Below are 20,952 nucleotides of genomic sequence, written 5' to 3' on the forward strand. Positions count from 1 at the left end.
TTCGGAGGTAATAAAAACATAACGGTTCATTGTGTAAGGTCATCACTGAAAACATAGTAATGTATATTATATTGCATTCTGTCAATAGATCCCCATAAATATGTACACCTTTACTGCACCTTTAAGTCTTTAAGACCTGCGAAATCGATTTTCCAGTAGTGTTTTTCTTTATTGATTTATTTATCTATTCATTCATTCCTTGTAATGTGCGTATATTTTTGTTTCCCCTAAGGCTGATCTTTAAAGCGTTTAAGTAATGAATTAACATTTTGCTTGTTTGCACCAGATATATCTGTGTTTTACAGTCAAACCAGCTGGTATATTACTTGATTGGCTACATGGGAACACATTTTGTCAATAATTTGGCATGACACCATGGATGCACTTGTCTACATTGATCATGGAGGAAGTGAGTGCATGTGACTGCATGCTTGTTTGCTTGCTCGCCCTGCTTATGTGTTCACCTGAACGCCCCATATTTCCTGACGCAAGAAAGGGCATGAAGCATTGAGTATTTATATAAAGCTATGTTTTATCTGTGATTTGTTTGTGCATTGGCCACATGAATAAATTAAATATAAAATGCGATATGCACATAAGTATTTGATCAGAACTGCGCCTCCTCATTCAGAATACACTTTATCTTGTGCACGGTAAGGGATGTGATTCTGCCAATGTCATTTTTCTGCTTACCAGTCAGTTCCTATCCCAGAGTAAAGAGAGTTTAGCTATGGATGTGTGTGTTTTGAATCTATGAATGTTTGGTTGAATGTGTGAGATAGTGTCAAGAGAGTGTTTCATCAAGTGTGTGCGTGTGGGCATGTATTTGTCTGTGTGAATTAGAGGGACGCGGAGAAAGAGAGGCAGAGGGTAAGTTTGAGGGAATGAGAATAACAGGTCTCACAGAGAGTTCTGCCTCTCTGACTGTTGATTGAGCTCTAAAAGCCCTGCGGGTTTCATACTCCACTGGCCTTGAATGTGAGAAAAAAGGCAACTTTTCTAAACATAGCAGAGGGATAATTCTAAAGGAGGACCTGGGAAAGAAGTGCACTAAAATAAGCCCAAACTTCAAGCAGAAAGGCCTAAATTCTCCCAGACTGATGGATGGTGAAAACTGCAACATGATGCTTCAGCTCAGTGCCCATTAGACGAGAACAGCGAGTTAAACGCCAAGACAGTCCCCTGACCTCAACACATATTATTTTTTTACGGAGTGTCTATTTACACTAAATGCAAATAGCCCGCCTTGTTGGCAGAGGCTATTTACACTAACTCCGCTCACTAGCCAGACAAAATTACGGAAGATGCTGGATCTTTAACATTAGCAATAGTGTTGGGGTAAGAGCGTGGCAGAAAATGTTTATGCAAATCGACCCGAGTTCAAATCCGCTTTTTGCCTAACTCGCTCTACTCCCTTTTCCTATCACATATCAGATTAGAAAGCTATTTATTTTCAATACAAATGAAAATATTTGAAAAAAAGTTAAAATTAAGTGTTAGGGGTAGGTGTGGGGAGGCTTTATTGTCCCAATAAGGTGGCATCGATTTGATAATTTTAATAAATACAATCATTTACACTCTATTAGAGCTCGACCGATATGGGTTTTTGGGGGCTGATGCCAATACCGATATTAGAGCGTAAAAAAGTCTGATATTGATATATCAGGCGATATTCTTTGTGTATATTATAGTACAGTACCAGTCAAAAGTCTGGACACACTTTCCCATTGGTGTCCAAACTTTTGACTGGTACCGTACATATAATACAGATGATACAGATTTAATGAAACGCATCCTCAAAGTGACATGGCAAGATCGAGTGCCACATATTGAGGTCCTGCAAAAAGCTGACTGTTGGAGTATAGAAGCAACCTTAATGCTCTACCAACTTAGAAAGACACTTTCCACGTAAGGTATTGTACGGTCAATTACATCTTGGCTGCCGTTCTGCAGGAGGTCAGAAAAAGAGACTGAAAGATCAACTAAAAGGCCTTCTTAAGAAGTGTTGGATAAACCCCACATCCATGGAAAGTAGCGCCATGAACCACACACGCTGGCGGCAACTCTGTCAGAATGCAGTACAAAGCTATGAAGACAGGAGAACTGAACTTCGACTGTCTAAAAGACAGAGCGAGCAGGACATTGTTGTCCCCCCCTCCCAAGACAATCCGGAGAAATGTTTATACGCCCTGTCTGTAAAAAATCGGACTATAGTCACCAAAGAACGCACAAATCATATAAGAAGTCATCATCGGACTACCTAGAGACAAGATATTCTGTGGGTCATGAAACTTAAACGAATTTCATGTTTACGTCCACTTATGACTCGACAAGACCGGTATTTTGACATAATGTTGTTTGAATATCCGTGCGCTATGAGATGCGTGGGCTTGCATTAATTTTGGTGGCATATCATATATACGCTGATGTTGAAATATCTGCGACAGGCTCATATCGGCCGATAAAATCGACAGAGCGATAAATCGGTTGGGCTTTACACTCTATGTTATTGTAGCATACAGTTTAATGTACAACAACACTGAGGTGCAAATAGTATCTGCCACTATTTATAAGTATAAATAATAGCATCTGACTATTATTTACACTTATTGCTAAGAAAATACTGCTATTTTTACACAGTGTAAATTTAGTGTAAATAGCCGCTGGCTTATTTCTATTTATTTGTTTTTTTCACACGGCCAGATCCTTTTAGTTTTCTTCATTTCCTTCAACAAAATGCTGCTGTTTTCAACTGGCTGTGTTTTGATATATGAAATATTAGGGAATATGTTTATTAGGGAATATGTTTATTATTTATAGTTTTAATTTATAGTTTCTTTTTTTATTTAAATTAACAGAAATGTTTTTAATAGTTTTAGTTTTGGTTAAGGAGAATAAAACATAGTGTCACTATTTTAAATTATATTTATTATTATCTCAGCATCAGTACAATCTATCGGCTTTTAAGCTGTTTTCAACATACTGCAGCTGTAAAATGTACAAAAAAGATTTTCTTTATATATTTTCTTTTCTTCTGAAAGGCTTAATCACAACTAAGAAATACGATGTAACAAGATATGATGTACTTTTGCTGACTTTTAGCCCCTTTTCAATTCCCAGAGAGTTCATTACGTTCCGTTATAGCTACAATGAAGAGGTTTCAACAAATTTCATCACTGAAGGTTGAGGAATTACATCAGACTATTACTGGTCACAAATTCAATCAGGAGAATAAATGGTACTGCAGAAATCATGACTAATTGACATTGAAAATAAAAGAAAATTGAGAAAATCACTAGGCGTTTTTACGAGGGGGGCGAGAGGAGATAGGAGAGAGAGAGTTGTCTGGCTACAAAGACTTCTGAGTCTGTCATTTTAGGCATTTTAATCACACTTTAAGTGGCTTTTTTTATCAACACGGGCTCACATCCAAAAGCAGGGCTGAATTTGATCAAGCTTTCTCGAAAAGGCATACTGTCAAGATATCAGTCAGCCCTTCAAAAGACTATATCTGTCCTTTGCCTCATTACACCGTATGTGCACAAAATTGATGCTTTTATTGACAAAATGACTAAAAAACTGTCCCTGGAAGTTACAAATAAAGTACCTTGTTTTGTGGATATATATTATTTCTTCAAACAGACATCTAAAGATGCTAAATAATGTCTCTTTTTTAGAGGCATTAGGATTACAGTTAGTAATTGAGTTATTTTATGTTAAATTATCCTAATTTATGTGCACGCACATGTAATGTCCATATGGTAATGCTAATCCGTTTATTGCCATTTTGCGTAAGCAGCATTAACTGAACTTTATGTTGTTTTTAGGGTAAACACTACATGCGTTGTTGTCAGGCAAAAACCTCATATCTCCAAAATTATTATTCAGGACATTGGTATTTTTGGTATTGTGGCTTTATAGATGGTCACTTGCATGTGTCATTTTACCAAAATCAAGCTCAAATGAAGTTACAAGTAGTTACAAGCATAGATATACATAATAAAGGCTAGATGTCTTGTCCGCGCTGCTGGCCAATGGAGGTCAACGTCCGCACCTGGCGGCCATCTTGTCACAGTCAGCTCGCTCACTCGTAACATTGTGTTTTAATGGTGCATGTACTTTTATAAAAACCATAACTTGCTGCATACATTTTCTACCGATTTTCAAACTGTTCGGTTTGTTATAAACGTCAGAGATGTAGTTATGACACTGCATACTTATGAATAATTATTCATCATTTGTTCAAGCATCCATAATTATAGCCACGTTAATAACGTTTGTAAGAAACCAAACCATTTGTAAATCCGTCAAGATTTCAGCGAGATAAGAGCATTTGTGTTCGTTCAGATCATTCACCTTACATCAGTTACCACAGAGCCCGCCGGTGATGACGTTAGAGACTCCGCCTTTATTATGTATATCTATGGTTACAAGTACCAGGAGTGTTGAGGTTTTACCAACAGTTTGAGGATCAAAATGGAGTTACAATGGAGTTTTCATTGGTTAAATATATGCACAACCCACAGAAAATAATATATAAAAAAACAATATGTTAGTGCTGCACAATTAATCGAATTTGTAATCGCGATTACAATTATGGATGCCACAATTATGTAATTGTTCAATAAAATGTAATCGCAATTACAAAAAAAGTCCACTTATATTATTCTGTGTACTTAATATGTGTTTTTTTTTTTGTTATCTTAAGTTTTTTCCCATTGTTTTTATTTTTATTTTTAGTATAACATTATAATACATGCATATTTTTACTTTTTTATTGAAAGAAACCAAACCAATGTATATTTGACTTTTGAGGCTTATGCTATAGAATAATCGTAATTAATATCGCAATTACAATTTCAAGGCGATAATCGACAATTGTGCAGCCCTACAATATGGAGATAAGAGGTTTCCACCCGACCGCGACGATATGCACTTCTCAATTGTTAACTCAACTGACTGGGATTCAATAACAAGCATCAGTTTTCATATAGAATCAGAGCACAATTGTAGGGCTTCACAGTGATTTTTAGCTTCAAAAGTAATTTGTAAATACACATTGCACATATGCAGCAATGCTTTTTCTAACACACTCACTACTCCCACAGTCAGTGATGATACTGAATGTTACCCGATGTAGGCGTGTTTTAAATCAAACATGCAAACTTTAGTTTTTCTTGACGTTCAGGGTTGATTTGTTTGTTTGTGGCCATTTCTCAGTGAGAAATCATTATTTAAATGGATGTTTGGATTGACTGGTGAATGAGGAAGTGAATGAAAGGATAGATAGATAGTGATTATACTAACCAGATCTCACATATTACAGACATTCATCAGAAACTGTCGTAACTCACGGCATGTTAATTTCTTCATGTGTAGTTTTTGTTGTTTGCTGTTGTCGCCACCGATATGAGTCCACATTTATCACATCCTGGAGATTTCCATTTAAGTTCAACTCTGGCTGTTTTCTCCTGATTTGTTTCGCTGAGGTAAATAGCCAATTTTTGAAGCAAGGCAGATGGATATTATTGTGTGTTTTGTTATATCTTTAGCAATCTGACAAATATTGGAAGCATTAATGGATAAATTATGCTATGTAGACATTGCGTATGTAATATTTTATAATGAATTGTTAGACTTTATATACACTGTAAAAAATTATTTTCATGATTTGTTAACTTTTTTATTTTTTCAAATCAACTTAGGTAGTTCATAATACATTTTCTGTTGATTAAACCAATCTCCTTTATTGTATTAACTAATTTTTAAAATTTCAATAAACTCAACATTTTAAGGCAACCAGGTAACTTCGATGAGGCATAACATTATGATATTATGATAACATCACCTGTCTGTGGGTGGGATATATTAGGCAGCAAGTGAACATTTAGTCCTCAAAGTTGATGTGTTAGAAGCAGGAAAAATGAGCAAGCGTAAGGATTTGAGCGAGTTTGACAAGGGCCGACTTGTGATGTCTAGACGACTGGGTCAGAGCATCTCCAAAACTGCAGCTCTTGTGGGGTGTTCCCGGTCTGCAGTGGTCAGTCTCTATCAAAAGTGCTCCAAGGAAGGACCAGTGGAGAACCGGCCACAGGGTCATGGGCGGCCCAGGCTCATTGATGCACGTGTGGAGCGAAGGCTGGCCCGTGTGGGCCGATCAAACAGACGAGCTACTGGAGCTCAAACTGCTCAAGAAGTTAATGCTGGTTCTGATAGAAAGGTGTCAGAATACACAGAGCATCTCAGTTTGTTGTGTATGGGGCGGCACAGCCGCTGACCAGTCAGGTGCCCATGCTGACCCCTGACCCCGCCCAAAGCACCAACAGTGACACGTGAGAACTGGACCACGGAGCAATGGAAGAAGGTGGCCTGGTCTGATAAATCACGTTTTCTTTTTCCATCACGTGGATGGCCGGGTGTGTGTGCGTGGCTTACCTGGGGAACACATGGCACCAGGTGCATTATGGGAAGAAGGCGGCGGAGGCAGTGATGCTTTGGGCAATGTTCTGCTGGGAAACCTTGGGTCCAGCCGTCCATCTGGATGTTACTTTGACACGTACCACCTACCTAAGCATTGTTGCAGACCATCTACACCCTTTCATGGAAACGGTATTCCCTGGTGGCTGTGGCTCAGCAGGATAATGTGCCGCCACAAAGCAGGTTTGAGGAATTTGAGGTGTTGACTTGGCCTCCAAATTCCCCAGATCTCAATCCAATCGAGCATCTGTTCAATCCAAAGGATCTGCACTAGGGGTCTAGTGGAGTCCATGCCTTGATGGGTCATGGGGGTCAAGGTCAAGGGACCTACACAATATTAGGAAGGTGGTCATAATGTTATGCCTGATCGGTGTATATATATATATACACTATAAAAAATGTTGTTTCAACTTAATAAATGTGAGTGTTTGCGCTGCCTTAAAAATTCAAGTTTAGTCAACTTGAAATGTGAAGTAGTACTAAGTGACAACTTGGATTTTTGAGTTGACTTTGACTATTTTTTTTGAGTTTTTTTGACTATTTTAAACTTAAATGTTATTAACTTAAAATCTTGCTAAAAGTCCATGGACTTTGCATGTCAACTGTCAGGTAAAGTGGGAGTTGCTTTGAAGTATAATCATGGATTAATGGCATGGATATTAATGGTAATTAACTTAATCACAGTGTGGGCTGAGGACCTCAATGTTCAAAGCTCTGCAAAATACAGGAAAATCACATTTTGATAAGCTCTTGCTTTTGATGTTAGTCACACTTTCAGCCGTTCTTTGACAAAATCAACCTTTGTATTGGTTTGACATTTGCATGTGCTCCATTTTCCCACTGCACCTTTCCAGCACCTTTAATAGTTAATGAAGAAGCCAGATTGAATCTGTAAAAAGCATGAAAATGGAGGAAAATCGGGTTGCCGTAACCTTTGCTGAAAGTATAGTCTTTTCGTAATGTTCTAACAGCTTTGACGTGAATTGCCTCTTCAAATGAGGCTCTAGTTACTTGGTAAGATGAATAAGGAACAATCTATCAGTCTTCCGTCCTTATATCATTTGCAACATATTGTATTTCCTCATTTGTTTTTCTTGTTCTTTCCTCAGAATCACTCAATGATCATAACTCATGGATGGTGTTACATTGTCTCATCTTTCCACTTTAATCTTGTGCTTTTCATTAACTTTAACCTGTGGGGTAAATTCACTAAACAATTGCAGCACTCGAGCATGTAATATTTCAGCAGAAAAAGCTAAAGTAGTGTCATGAGTATTCAAATGAGGTAATTGAAATTTGTTCATAATTTGCATAATGTAGTAAATTGGCGTTAAAACAACAGGAACAGCCTGTGCAAATAAGTTCTGCTATCAGCGGGCATTCCTCATCCCGTATCATGACCATTTTTCCATCATTCAATCACAAGCCGATTCTGGAGAGACATCTTGAGCCTCATTTAAAGGGATCTGAATCAGAAAACAGAAATTAGGGGAAGCCACTGTTCCTCATTAGATTGTCTCAGGAATTAAAAGTTTTAGGGACAGTTAAACAGATGCAAACACATCCAGAAAGTAACGATATGTACAGCTACTAAGACACAAAGTGTAATACTCGGCATTTGCACTGGAAAGCTTCTTTAATAAGCGAGTTTCTTCAATACAATGGGAGTCATTTCACAGTGCTGTGCTTGTGTGCATGCTGATGATAGTGAGCATTTCTGCATTATGTTGAAACCTCTTTTTGTTCTAATCAGCATATTTTAACTGCATGGTTAAATGCAATATTAATTGTGCTTTAATTTCATCACCCTATAGACGTACAAGTGTGTATGGAGTGCGTGTAAAGGGCTGCATTTGAAGTCAGGTTCACTCGGTTGGAAAATGAGAGGTGACTTGTTCCTCTCAGCCTCAGATAGAAAGACTAGTCACATGACCCCTGCCAACAACCAACTCTAACCTCAGCCTTTATTCGATTAGATCACGCATAACAAAGAATTTACAATAATTTGAATCATATATATACCATAGCACAAGGGTTACTGCGCAATGTACTTGAAAGTCCTTTTTTTTCTGACATAGTGTTCAGCACATATAATCTCTTTAGTACTGATAATAAAGTGTGCCCTCAATTTAACACGAAAAGCTGCTAATACGATCTGGGATTTAGTCTGTATCTCCACTTTCAATGATGTAGTCACACTCTTACAAAGCGACAACGGCACTGAGACACATTTGTGGGGATGTGTTAATGGTTATCAATTAGATGATGTGAGGGTGTGTGTGTGTGCGTTGCGTGTTTATGTCTGTGTTCACATGTAAGCTCCGCCTCCTCTTCAAGTCGTAGTTCTGTGAAGCCGTTTGCATGAGGCTTGCATGACGAAAATGAAGTGTATCCGTATGTATGTGTCTAATGGCTAACTGTGCTCTGAATTTGCAGTAAACGAAGGAGGAATCAAACAGGCCTCGAACTCCTGTCCAGACCCGGGGGAACCTGAAAATGGCAAGCGCATTGGCAACGACTTTAGGTAATGATTCTTAGGTACAGTGTGTCCGATGGACTTCGTTGGAAGGTATCTGGTGACTGTTATTCCTGCATTCTCCACCAAGACCGATAGCATTGGATACTCTTATTAATCAATCGTGGCATTCTGAAGTTTACTAACGGCCCGATGTACTATGAGCAAGTTTGGAAAACAAACCTGTGTGACGTCATTTCAATCAAAATCAGCCCAAAACTAAGTTTGTTTCAGGAGTTTGGAACATCTTGCCAATGCTAACTTTCCAGTAAAGTTCACTCTGGCTGGTAAACACCTTCAAACTACTATTAGTCTGTGATAATGATGTAATATGTGGGTGTGGCTCCGAGGCTCCGCCTTCTTTGACGTGGAAATCTTCTCCAGTTCATTTCCATTCAGTCCTTCGAGATCAGATGTCCACGATTAAAAACTTGAACACATTGGAGAGCAACTTTATAAAAGAAACTGATGTGGTGATTCTGATACACTGCAAACAAATGATTTTCTTACTTAACAAGCAAAATAATCTGCCAATGGGGTAAGCAAAATAATCTTATTTTCTGTTTGAATTAAGATTATTTTGCTTACCCCATTGGCAGATAATTTTGCTTATTTTAAGCAAAAACTCCCTTAATTTTGAGTTATTTTCCCCCAAAACAAGACAAAAACTTTTGCTTGTCTAGTAAATGCTTCTTAATGTAAGATTTTTTAGATTTTTGGACTGAAAACAAGACAAAAATTCTAAGTAAGAAAAGCATTTTTTGCAGTGTAGAGACACTGTCACTGTTACTGCGTCCCAATTCGCCTACTTGTCAAGAAAAAGTACATACTTTTGAGTGTGTATCAGAAGAGTATGCTAGCTTTGGGACATACTACTTCGTCATCTTGCTTAGTCACGTGCATCCCGTCACCGTTTAAACTGCCCTCTCAATCATTGTCACAGTTCAAATCCTCCACATTCAATTTAATTTCCTACTGTATTGGAGAGAAATGTAGGTTGATCTGCCATTCGTGAGTCTTTAATGCAGAGACTCTCCTCATGTGTTTGCAGTTTAAAGATGATGCATGTAAAAGTTAATGGCCAAATGTATGATTTGCTGCTGCAGGTGAAATATAATGTGGATAACATTGAATAAATATCTTTTCGTCAGGTTAAATACTGATAATTGATCTCTCAAGCCCCTTAATCTAACCCTCTCTACTTAACCGTCGGACTCGCACTCCCGTCATGTTTTTTAGTTTTTTAACACTTTTTATCCACGTTTGTAGTTCTAATAGAATCCTTGTCCAACTTGCAATATCAGCTGTTAGAGTGTGGTCGATTTGCACTTCGAATTCTGACTGGAAATAGTAGACCATCCGGGGATATCTTTGGAATACTCTTTTCAACATACTACGATTTGGGACATACTAATTCTATTTTCGAATACTATTTAGGACGGATAGTATGCGAATTGGGACGCAGCGTGTTTTTCATTTTTAATACTCTAAACCTGCTTACTTTAAATAAATCTATTGTATAGTGTTATAGTAAATATAGGCAAGTGTTATATAAATAATGGAGTGTCCATTTACACGAAGTGCAAATAGCCCGCCTTGTTGACGGAGGCTATTTACACTAACTCCGCCCACTGACTTCTGGCCCGGGCCAGACAAAATTACGGAAGACGCTGGATTGTCAGTAGCAATAGTGTAGGGGTAAGATGTGTCGTAGGATGTCGCAAATCGACCCGAGTTCGAATCCGCCTTTTGCAGAACTCGCTCTACTCCCTTTTCCCATCACATATCAGATTACAAAGCTATTTAATTTCAATACGAATGAAGAAAATACTCGAAACGTGGAAATAAAGTGTCTAATATGTGTTTAACAACAAAGTGTTTATAGGTCGGTATAGGGAGGTCTTTATTGTTCCAACAAGGCACATCCATTTAATAATTTTAATAAATATAATAATTTACACTCTGTTATAATTATACCGTTTAATGTACAACAACACTGAGGTGCACATAGTATCTGCCACTATTTATAAGTATAAGTAGCATCAAATTACACCAATTGCAAAGAAAATACGGCTATTTTTACATAGTTTAAATATAATCTATCGCTATTTTCACTTCTAAATAGAATCTATCGCTATTTGATGATGCTGTCATTGCAACTCAAATCAATATTTCATGTCCACATATTTATTTATTTGACGGGTAGTTGTGTAATATCTGGGATATTGTACAGTCAGCCCTTACATATTCAATTTTCCAAGGAGAGACGAAACCTAAATATGGATACAGCGCATCTACACTGATACATGTCATTAATATTGTAGCATCTGAATATCTTACAGTAGTGTCCTCTGTTTAGCACTCCCAGAGCATATAAATCATGTTCTCCAGGCCAGACCCTTCCAAGACTTTCCCAATGTCAAGCTAATACCAGCTCCACGGGGAAGCTGACAAAATGCGAATGGAACCACTAATTAGGGCTAGCCGATTCAAATTGAGGCACTGACGTTATACTCCAGGTTTTTGTGCAACACGGCTTTAGGATTGCAGAAAACCCCATTGAATGCTGCAGAAGCGGTTCATGTTTGTACGTTTTTACGCACAGGATCGTGCGATAGCTGGTTTCCTCAAATGAAAGTACATGAAAGGTCAGTGTCGGAGTGGTTTTTTTGAGATCCGTCCAACCCCAGAATGAAGGAAGCGTTGAAGAAATGGAGAAAGCTTCGAACTAGAGGTTTACAGAGTATCAAGGCGCACCACAGTATCGACTGCAAAAATGATAAGAAGCTCTTTTGATATGCTTTCATTTATTTATCCCTCTCTTGTGCATGTTGCAATACTTTCCTCTCTAACTTCTTTGTGTGTTGTCTGCTTGAATAGACCTGAGAGTACACAGCATTTTAAATGTTAATTCTTTTTCGAAAGATGCACCGTCTTGGCTGAATGATTGATATCGCGGTACACAACCTTATAACCTGTTGAGATGTACTGGTAGCTCTCACAGACTTATTTTCAAATGCATCAAATTGAATGGCGCTCACCCTGATCATTCAGTCATGCTAATGGATTTGTGTTGGATCTGATTTGTTTGTCATTCTGTGCATATGGGTCCTGATCCCCACAGTATCGGTGGCACAGCCCAGTTCATCTGCGATGAAGATCACGTTCTGCAGGGCTCCAAGAGCATCACGTGTCAGAGAGTGGCGGAGGTGTTCGCGGCATGGACTGATCACAGACCTGTCTGCAGAGGTGAGTCTGTCACTTGCTAACAACTCTGAACGTCTGTATATGTTTCTGTTCAAATTCAATAAATCTAAATCAGATTAATGTCATGGGTGTGTTCACACTTGGCTGATTTGGATTGATTAAAACGAACTCTGGTGAACTCTTCAAATTGTACCTTTAAAGGGGTCATGACAGGGATTTTTTGTATTACTTTAACATGTTCCTTGACGTTTTTTGGACAAAAAGTTATATGAATGAGGAAAAATATTATTTTTAACCTTCAGCTGATTTAAAGGGGACCTATTATGCAAAATTCACTTTTACATGGTGTTTGAACATAAATGTGTGTCGGCAGTGTGTGTACACAACCACACTATAATAGTACAAATCCACCCAGTCCTCTTTTTTAACCCCCATAAATCATAAGCAGTGTCTCAGAATAAGCCGTTTGCAGATTGTAACTTTTGTGACATCACAAATGATTAGACCCCGCCCACAACTGCTGACAGACTCCACCCTATTCACATAGACTCCGCCCTCAGTGAGCTGTACACAGTCCGCCATGTTTATCTCCTCACCAGAGCATTCAAGTAAGAAATGTATTGTTATTAAAGCTACTAAAGTTATTCAGTCGAGAGCAGTGAGTGATTTTCTTTCTTTCTTTTGTTGTTTGCTTCATATTAACAGCAGATATAGCAGTAGGTACTGTGTATTACGCTGCTGTCACTTTAATACACAGATCTAATATACACATGGGATTTCTTTACTTGCGATTTAACTTTAACTTGCTGTGAATTTTTTGTGTATTTGACAGTTTAAGTACGGTGGCCCAGTAGTGCACAACACAACGAAAACAAGCCACAACACAACGAAAAAGCCACAAACAACAAAATCAAGCCACAACACAATGGAAACGCTCCCAACCACTGGGGGCACTCGGAGTGCTGTAAAGTTGCCATTGTTCTATAGAGTCGGCAATCTTACAAAGATATCAATACCACAATTAGTTTTAACAGTATGTAGGCTAACCATTGTTTATCGATATGAAATATTAATTTAAAATCACCTACATGCATTATAGCTGCATATTTATGCTCGAGAATGCTTTGACCCGATACCACGGCGCTAAGGGAACGTCTGCCAATTCCACCAAGTGGTTGAAACGTATAATTTGTATGAATTAAAATTGCTTTTAACATTTAAAAACAGACATTTTAAAATTCCACAGCTTGATTGTATTGGTAAAACTGACTTAATAATGCACAACACAACATTGGAATTTGAAAATTAAAAAAAAAAAGTTAATTTAATTCATACAAATTATATGTTTCAACTTGGTGGAATTGGCAGACGCTCCCTTAGCGCCGTGGCAGCGGGTAAAAGCGTTCTCGAGTATAAATATGCAGCTATAATGCACGTAGGTGATTTTGAATTGATATTTCATGTCGATATACAACTGCACACTTAAAACTGATTGTAGTGTTTAAATATTTGTAAGATTGGCGAATCTATAGAACAATGCAAGGAAAACTAGCTTTACCGCACTCCGAGAGTCCCTTAGTGGTCGGGAGCATTTCCGTTGTGTTGTGGCTTTTTCGTTGTGTTGTGGCTTAATTTCGTTGTGTTGTGGCTTGATTTCGTTGTGTTGTGGCTTTATTTCGTTGTGTTGTGAACTCATGCATGCTTTTTAAATTTCGTTGTGTTGTGCACTGCTGGGCCACCGTATTTAAGCGCAATAAGACGTGAAAGAGAACTTAGTTTAATACTCACGGGACGCTCCGTCTGACACCAGCTTTCTGTGCGCGTGCTTTGCGTGTGTGCGCTCAGAAAACCATAAATCAGAAGATGCATGCAGATCATAAACTTTTATGATGCTGAAGAACTGCAGTGTCACGTGAGCACGATAGAGATGATAATCAAAGCCAAACAGATGTTTTCGTTTTTGGCAGAGTATCCGAGGCACGAGCTGTACAAGCTCGCCCTCTTCTTGAAAAGGGGCGGGGAGCAGCAGCTCATTTGCATTTAAAGATACATGCACAAAATCAGCATGTTCTTCCTTCCACTCAAAAATGGGCATTTACAACATGTTATGATAAATTATCTGTGGGGTATTTGAGCTGAAACTTCACAGACACATTCTGGGGACGCCTGAGATGTATAATACATCTTTTTTTTTGTAAATGTCCAATGTTATGATTGGCTAATGTCACTGGGGGCTGAGCGGGCATCAGTATACCGTATTCAGGGTGGGGCCTATACGCTTTTTGAAGTTTGAAAAGAGGTTGAGTCAGTGATTTTTGGGTGAACTATCCCTTTAAGATTAAACCTGCACAGTCTCTATATAGGTTGTCAGCCTTTCTCTTATTTCAGCATTATGAATTTGGGTCAGCCATCGAGGAGAGATGTTTGGTCTGAATCCTTAGTAGGATTAATTATAGCTAGAAGGGCTAGGTTAGAAGGAGTAATATTAATTAATTTCAGGAGTGTTTGCAGTTGTCTCGTGACAAGCTTACTAATCAACTTTTTTTTACTCTGGATCTGATAGTATTGCCATGGCAACTACAAAAATTCAGAGCAGGATTTGCATGCCGGCAGGGACTTCTAGCTTTTCACAGCCCTAATGGCTTTAAGTGTCAGTTGGCTGCCCCGGGCAAACAAACAGGAATTGGACTGTCTCCATCATTCAGGAGGACACTTTAATTATAGCTCAAAATGAAGTGGAGTGACACAAACACTTTCATCAGCTTTTAGGGATCATGGGATGTTTCGCTATTATTATTTGCTTATTTTAAACACTTATCAATAATTAAAGGGGGGTAAGTGCTTTTTGGTAACCGATGTTGATTTCAAATCACCAAAACAAACACGCCCCTATTTTGATAGCTCCGCCCTACACAGGCAACGACTATGGCGCAAAACAAAATCAATGTTACTCGCCTTTGGAGAAGCCATCCTTCGGATGAGACGTTAAACCGAGGTCCTGACTCTCTGTGGTCATTAAAAATCCCAGGATGTCCTTTGATAAAGAGTAGGGGTGTAACCCCGGCATCCTGGCCAAATTTGCCCATTGGCCTCTGTCCATCATGGCCTCCTAATCATCCCCACATATACTGATTGGCTTCATCACTCGGTCTCCTCTCCACCAATCAGCTGGTGTGTGGTGGGCGTTCTGGCGCAAAATGGCTGCCGTCGCATCATCCAGGTGGTGCTGCACATTGGTGGTGGTTGAGGAGATTCCCCCTTCTATATATGGAAAGCGCTTTGAGTGCCTAGAAAAGCGCTATATAAATGTAACAAATTAATTAATTAATTAATTATTAATTATAAGAAATAAAGCCACCTCGGCCTTCGCTCCTTGAGTTCTCTCCTGCGCTGGAAAGCTGATACTTCTTGCCTGATCGTAAGCCTTCTTTTGTTCCACAGACATCTTCCACATTTGTTTTTTTATCTGCCATCTCTCTCTTTCTCTCGCTCGGCTAATGTCCGTCCTGTGTGGTGTCTTTTTTAATAATGCACTGAGCGCTCTCTTCTCCCCGTCATTAGTAGACACGCCCCTTACTGCTGATTGGCTACAAGTTTGTTTTGGTACTCGACCCGAGACACTTTTCTAAAGCAGTTTGGAAATACTACTTACCCCACCTTTAATGTAGCTATACACTGTAAAAAAAATCAGGTCTCCAATTGAAAATTTCTAAATCACATCTACATTTTTTTGTTGGCCAAATTTAATTTCTTGAATTTTAATTTAATTAAATTGCATGAATTCACAGAAATTCAATTTGGCCAACTGAAAAATTTAGATGTGATCGGTCACTAGAACATTTTCAATTGGAGACCTGAATTTTTTTTACAGTGTAGCGTTTAAGCGTTAGTTCACTTAAAAATGAAAATTAGCCCATGATTTACTCACCCTCAAGTGTGTATATGACATTTATCTTTCAGACGAATAAAATCAGAGTTATATTAAACATTTCCTGGCTCTTCCAAGCTTTATAATGGCAGCGATTGTTGCTCCACAATTGGAAGCTAGATATTTTACTTTATAAAGTTTTAAATATGGATATTTTTCTTACAAAACACATCGGTTCTACTTTAGAAGGGCTTTATTAAAGGGATAGTTCACCCAAAAACGAAATTTTTATATTTATCTGCTTACCCCCAGGGCATCCAAGATATAGGTGTCTTTGTTTCTTCAGTAGAACACAAATGAAGATTTTTAACTCCAACCGTTGCAGTGTGATAGTCGTATAATGCATGTCAATGGGGATATTTTAGAGTATGAGAGCAATGAGAGTAAAAACACACAGACAGACGAATCCTTATTAAACCATGCGGCTCGTGGCGACACATTGATGTCTTAAGACACGAAACGATCGGTTTCTTCGAGAAACCGAACAGTATTTATGTTATTTTTTTACCTTTTATCAGACGAATGTCATCTAGTATTCCCAGCGGCATAACTTCCGGCGAATAGGGTCAAAATACAGGCGCGATCAAAGATATATATACGTAGATGCCTCATTCGACTGATCCGCGCAGGCACTAATGAGGAATCTATGTATATATCTATGATCGCGCCGGTATTTTGCATGTATTTTGACCTTATTCGCCGGAAGTGATGGCACGGGGATGGCTGATGCAGAGCCATAGAAAATAATTAAAAACATTTTTAAATATGGATATTTTTCTTACACAAACGCATCGATTCGCTTCAGAAGGCCTTTATTAACACCCCGGACCCGCGTGGAGCAGTTATTTGACGGACAGATGCATTTCTTTTTATGGACTTCAAAAACCGAGCAACTATTACTGCCATTATAATGCTTGGATTAGACAGAACATTTTTAATATAACTCAGATTCTATTAGTCTGAAAGAAGAATGTCATACACCTAGGATGACTTGAGGGTGAGTAAATCATCGGCTAATTTTCATTTTTGGGTGAACTAACCTCGTCTCTGTGCGTCTCTGTGTGTTTATTTAAAACAAGAGCATCTTGCTATTATTGTAGTCTCCAATCTGTTAGTTAGCAGCTTGCATGGTCGTTTAACAGCAGAAGTGACTAAAATCCCAGTTGCGCAGGGGTGGGAGCGTTGTAAAACTGCACCACTATTAGCACAAACGATGCCGTTCCATGCAGTGTAATTTACATAATTTCCTTTTATGAATATTGTCATGTATTTGCCTGCATTGTTTTGACCTGTACAGAGGCTTTGTTGAGCGGCAGAATCACTATGCATGTAAAATTATAATTATTCTAAACGACAACGTTCATAAATGACTTTTATTGACATGATATTTCAGTTTATGTTGCATGTTTTTTAACGAGAGCAGATGAAATAATAAACTGGATAATATAAGGGAGATATTAAACTGTCATATGGTCACTGTACTATGTCCCCCGCCTATGTATTTACAGTACAATTATACTACAGTAGCTTATTTCCCAGTGACCAACTGCTCTTAAAACACGTGCATGGCTTTGTATTTATTCCATTTCTGTCACAGCTGTGGAAAGCCGCTAATGAAAGGGTTTGTTGTTCCCTCAGCCAGTCAGGCCTTAATTTTCCTCCAATTCCAGAGCAGGCACATTAGGATTTGCGGCTCAGCCTATTGGCTCAAAAACTTCTGTCTGGAACAGAGAGTACCTATGAGCAAAAAGCTCTGCCAGAAAGCTCTGCACTTGCCAGGCGACTGCTATTGATATGAAAGTGCATGCTAACATACGCTGCAGGTATTATAGAGCAGAACCTAGACTGTGCGACCCCTAGTGGCTAGCCTGGGAAGTTACTGGTGGTACAGTATGTCTTAGCAGTTCATTTTTGTGCTCATTTTCTCCGCGGATAGAAAAAGATTTACTGGGCACAGGTGGCCCTTTTAAAAAACTCAAGTGTGTCGAGTCAATTGCTCCCGAACGATGTTTAGTAATTCTTGACTTTTGAAATAAGACAAGGCAATTGGCTTTGATGTAGAAGGACGAGGACCCGTAAATTGGTGATATTGTTTCTAAGATGGACTATTATTGCGGGTTTGGATGTGTGCACTGTGAGTTTTGTGGCTTTAAGGCTACAGCATGCAGGAAAATAAAGGTTTGGAACAGTGTTGGAGGTTTAATGATGTAATTGATCATTCTGGGTGGCAATTGTTTTTTTGTTCAGCCTGTTCCAATGTCTCGGAGTCTCCTAATCTTTATGCTTGCTGCTGACTTGGCCCGTTTTCCCTGTAGAGGTCGGCTTCAGTGTCAGGAAGTGTAAAACGGCAAACAGGGCTGCATATACAAGGGATGCATGAAGGAGGATATTTTGTTTAGTTATCTTGATGCTTAGAACTAGAAGCTTTTCCGGATGCGATGTTCTTTATTAAACGATCCGATAATGTAAGAATCACAGCAGGCAGTCAGGCTGATGTGCTTTTAAACCAAAGAGGAAAGAAAAGAAGGTCAAATTTATTTTGAATAAACTGTGGAAATACAACTGTTATCTGGTCCTTTGAATTTTTTGGGACTTTGCGGTACACTGTAAAAAAAATTCAGGTCTCCAATTGAAAATTTTCTAGTGACCGATCACAAATTGAATTTCTGTGAATTGATGCAATTTAATTAAATAAAAATTCAAGAAATTCAATTTGGCCAACTAAAAAATTTAGTTGTGATCGGTCACTAGAAATTTTTTTTTTTTTTTTTACAGTGTATATACGTATACATTCGACAGCGTGGTGTGGATTGTGACTCTTTATGCAGGTTACATACTTATGCCAGTAGGTGGCGACAAGTGGCTCTTTTTAAATAAATGATTTGCTGAGTGATTCATGCAACCCTTTCGCTTATTAACAGGAGCAAGGTAGTAGGTAAAAGGAGTAGGTACTTCTTTTGAATAATGAATTACTTCGCAACTGTTCTAAAAGGGGTCATGAATTGCATTGTTTTATACGGTTTCCTGTGGTGCACTTATAATGTTAGCATGACTTTTGCATAAAAAATTGTCATATTTTACAAATAAAAGGCATTTTTCCTACCCTGATTTTAGCCTCTGATTTTGAACGCTCTGTTTGAAGGGGCGTTTCTGCTTCAGTGAGACTTCAGTGTAAACGCCCACTGCTGTGATTGGCTGCTGTGAGACTTCAGTGTAAACGCCCACTGCTGTGATTGGCTGACATCTTTGCATATGAAATAGCTGAGTATTGTATATGGAACTCTTTTGAAAACTTTTAGCCCGTTTTTGTTATAACAGCTCTCAATGTTAACTAATGGTGAAAAGTGTTGATTGTAGCATTATATTTAGATGTAAAGCATTATATTTAGATGGTAGCATGATGGGTTGCAGTGATGATCATTGTAGCCGATCACAGACATGTTGAGTGCATGAATGCTGCGATCTCGTCATTGCAACTGGAATGCTTTCATCATAACTAACAGTGCAAACACAATGTAAGAGATATGTTAATTATTACGGGAGATTTTTGGGAGAAATCACTGGTCACAGATCAGGCATTGTTGTGGCATTACTGTCGTCCCATGTCGTAAAAGTCTGTTTGCAAAGCCTGCGCCGAAATTGCGACTGATTTACCAAAGAATCCACAGTGTAATGTAGCGAATACAAATAAATAATGCTCAACTGACACATTCACATTGTTGAAAATATATAAGCACATTCCTAGAATTAGGATCCTTTGGAAGGTGATGTTATTTTGAGTCCATTTCTCTATCCTCGTCATCTCACTAACACACCAGGGGGCGGGGCCAAAGTTACAATGATGAAGTAGGCGTTGATCTTCTTCTGCAGAGGCGGTCTTTCACCATCATAGATGCACTGTAAAAAAAAATCAGGTCTCCAATTGAACATTTTCTAGTGACCGATCCCATCTACATTTTTCAGTTGGCCAAATGGAATTTCTGTGAATTGATGCAATTTAATTCACAGAAATTAAATTTGGCCAACTAAAAAATGTTGATGTGACCAATCACTAGAAAATGTTCAATTGGAGACCTGATTTTTTTTAACAGTGTAGGCACATCCTAAAATGAGTAAAAGCTGTTTTTGGAAGTTTTCAGTTCTGAAACGTACAGGATATTCTTATAGTAAGATGACCTCTTCTATGTCAAAAGCTCAAGGAAAATTTGATTTCTAAATTCATGACCCCTTTAATAGTATGAATGTGTGTAGTATGAATGAATACTACATTCGTAATGTTGCCATTGTTATGTGACCTACTAGAGTCACTGACATTCACAAATCCTCTCCCGTGGACTCATGGGATAGTAAAGTGCCAATCTGTGTTGGCGCACCACAAATAGACAGATTAACTGCCAATATTGTATATAAAATGTTATTTGCTCAAAATTAACTTCTACTGTTTCATAAAAACAGTATCGCCCAATGGCTTGTGTAGTGTTGCTTAAACTCACCTTTCTTGTACAGTGGAAATTCAGATGTGAATCTGTATCCTATGATATCTTTTTTTCCCCCTTTGGCTTTGACTGTAAACAAATGTCACCCTTACTCGTTCCAGTTGTTATTTTGTGAAGGTGGGATAAAAAGTGACAGGTTATAGTTGGCCAAGTAATGAATTGTTTGCTTGTCCTGTCCTTTAATTTTATAGATAATTTCTCTGGCTGCTTTGCTACAGGCGAGAGAACCAAGCCAAGGCCGTTCATTTAGCAGGCCGTAATTGAGCTGTCAGGGAAGGCACAAGCATGCACAGATATACGTCATTGTGAGAACTGATGTAGATTTCTGG

At 38.5% G+C, this 20,952-nt stretch overlaps 1 protein-coding gene across 1 annotated transcript in view; it reads left to right on the forward strand.

Moving 5' to 3' along the window:
• The window catches only part of csmd3b (CUB and Sushi multiple domains 3b), a gene marked incomplete at its 5' end in the record, with an annotated part of 796,761 nt that overhangs the window by 362,893 nt on the left and 412,916 nt on the right, over positions 1-20,952 (forward strand). Inside the window, 2 exons of the mRNA XM_079829185.1 lie at positions 8,914-9,001; positions 12,117-12,241. Coding sequence (XP_079685311.1) covers positions 8,914-9,001; positions 12,117-12,241 — 213 coding nt within the window. The remainder of the gene's footprint in view (positions 1-8,913; positions 9,002-12,116; positions 12,242-20,952) is intronic.

The sequence above is a fragment of the Gobio gobio genome (genome assembly GCF_949357685.1).
Source record: "Gobio gobio genome assembly, chromosome: 11".
NCBI lineage: Eukaryota > Metazoa > Chordata > Actinopteri > Cypriniformes > Gobionidae > Gobio > Gobio gobio.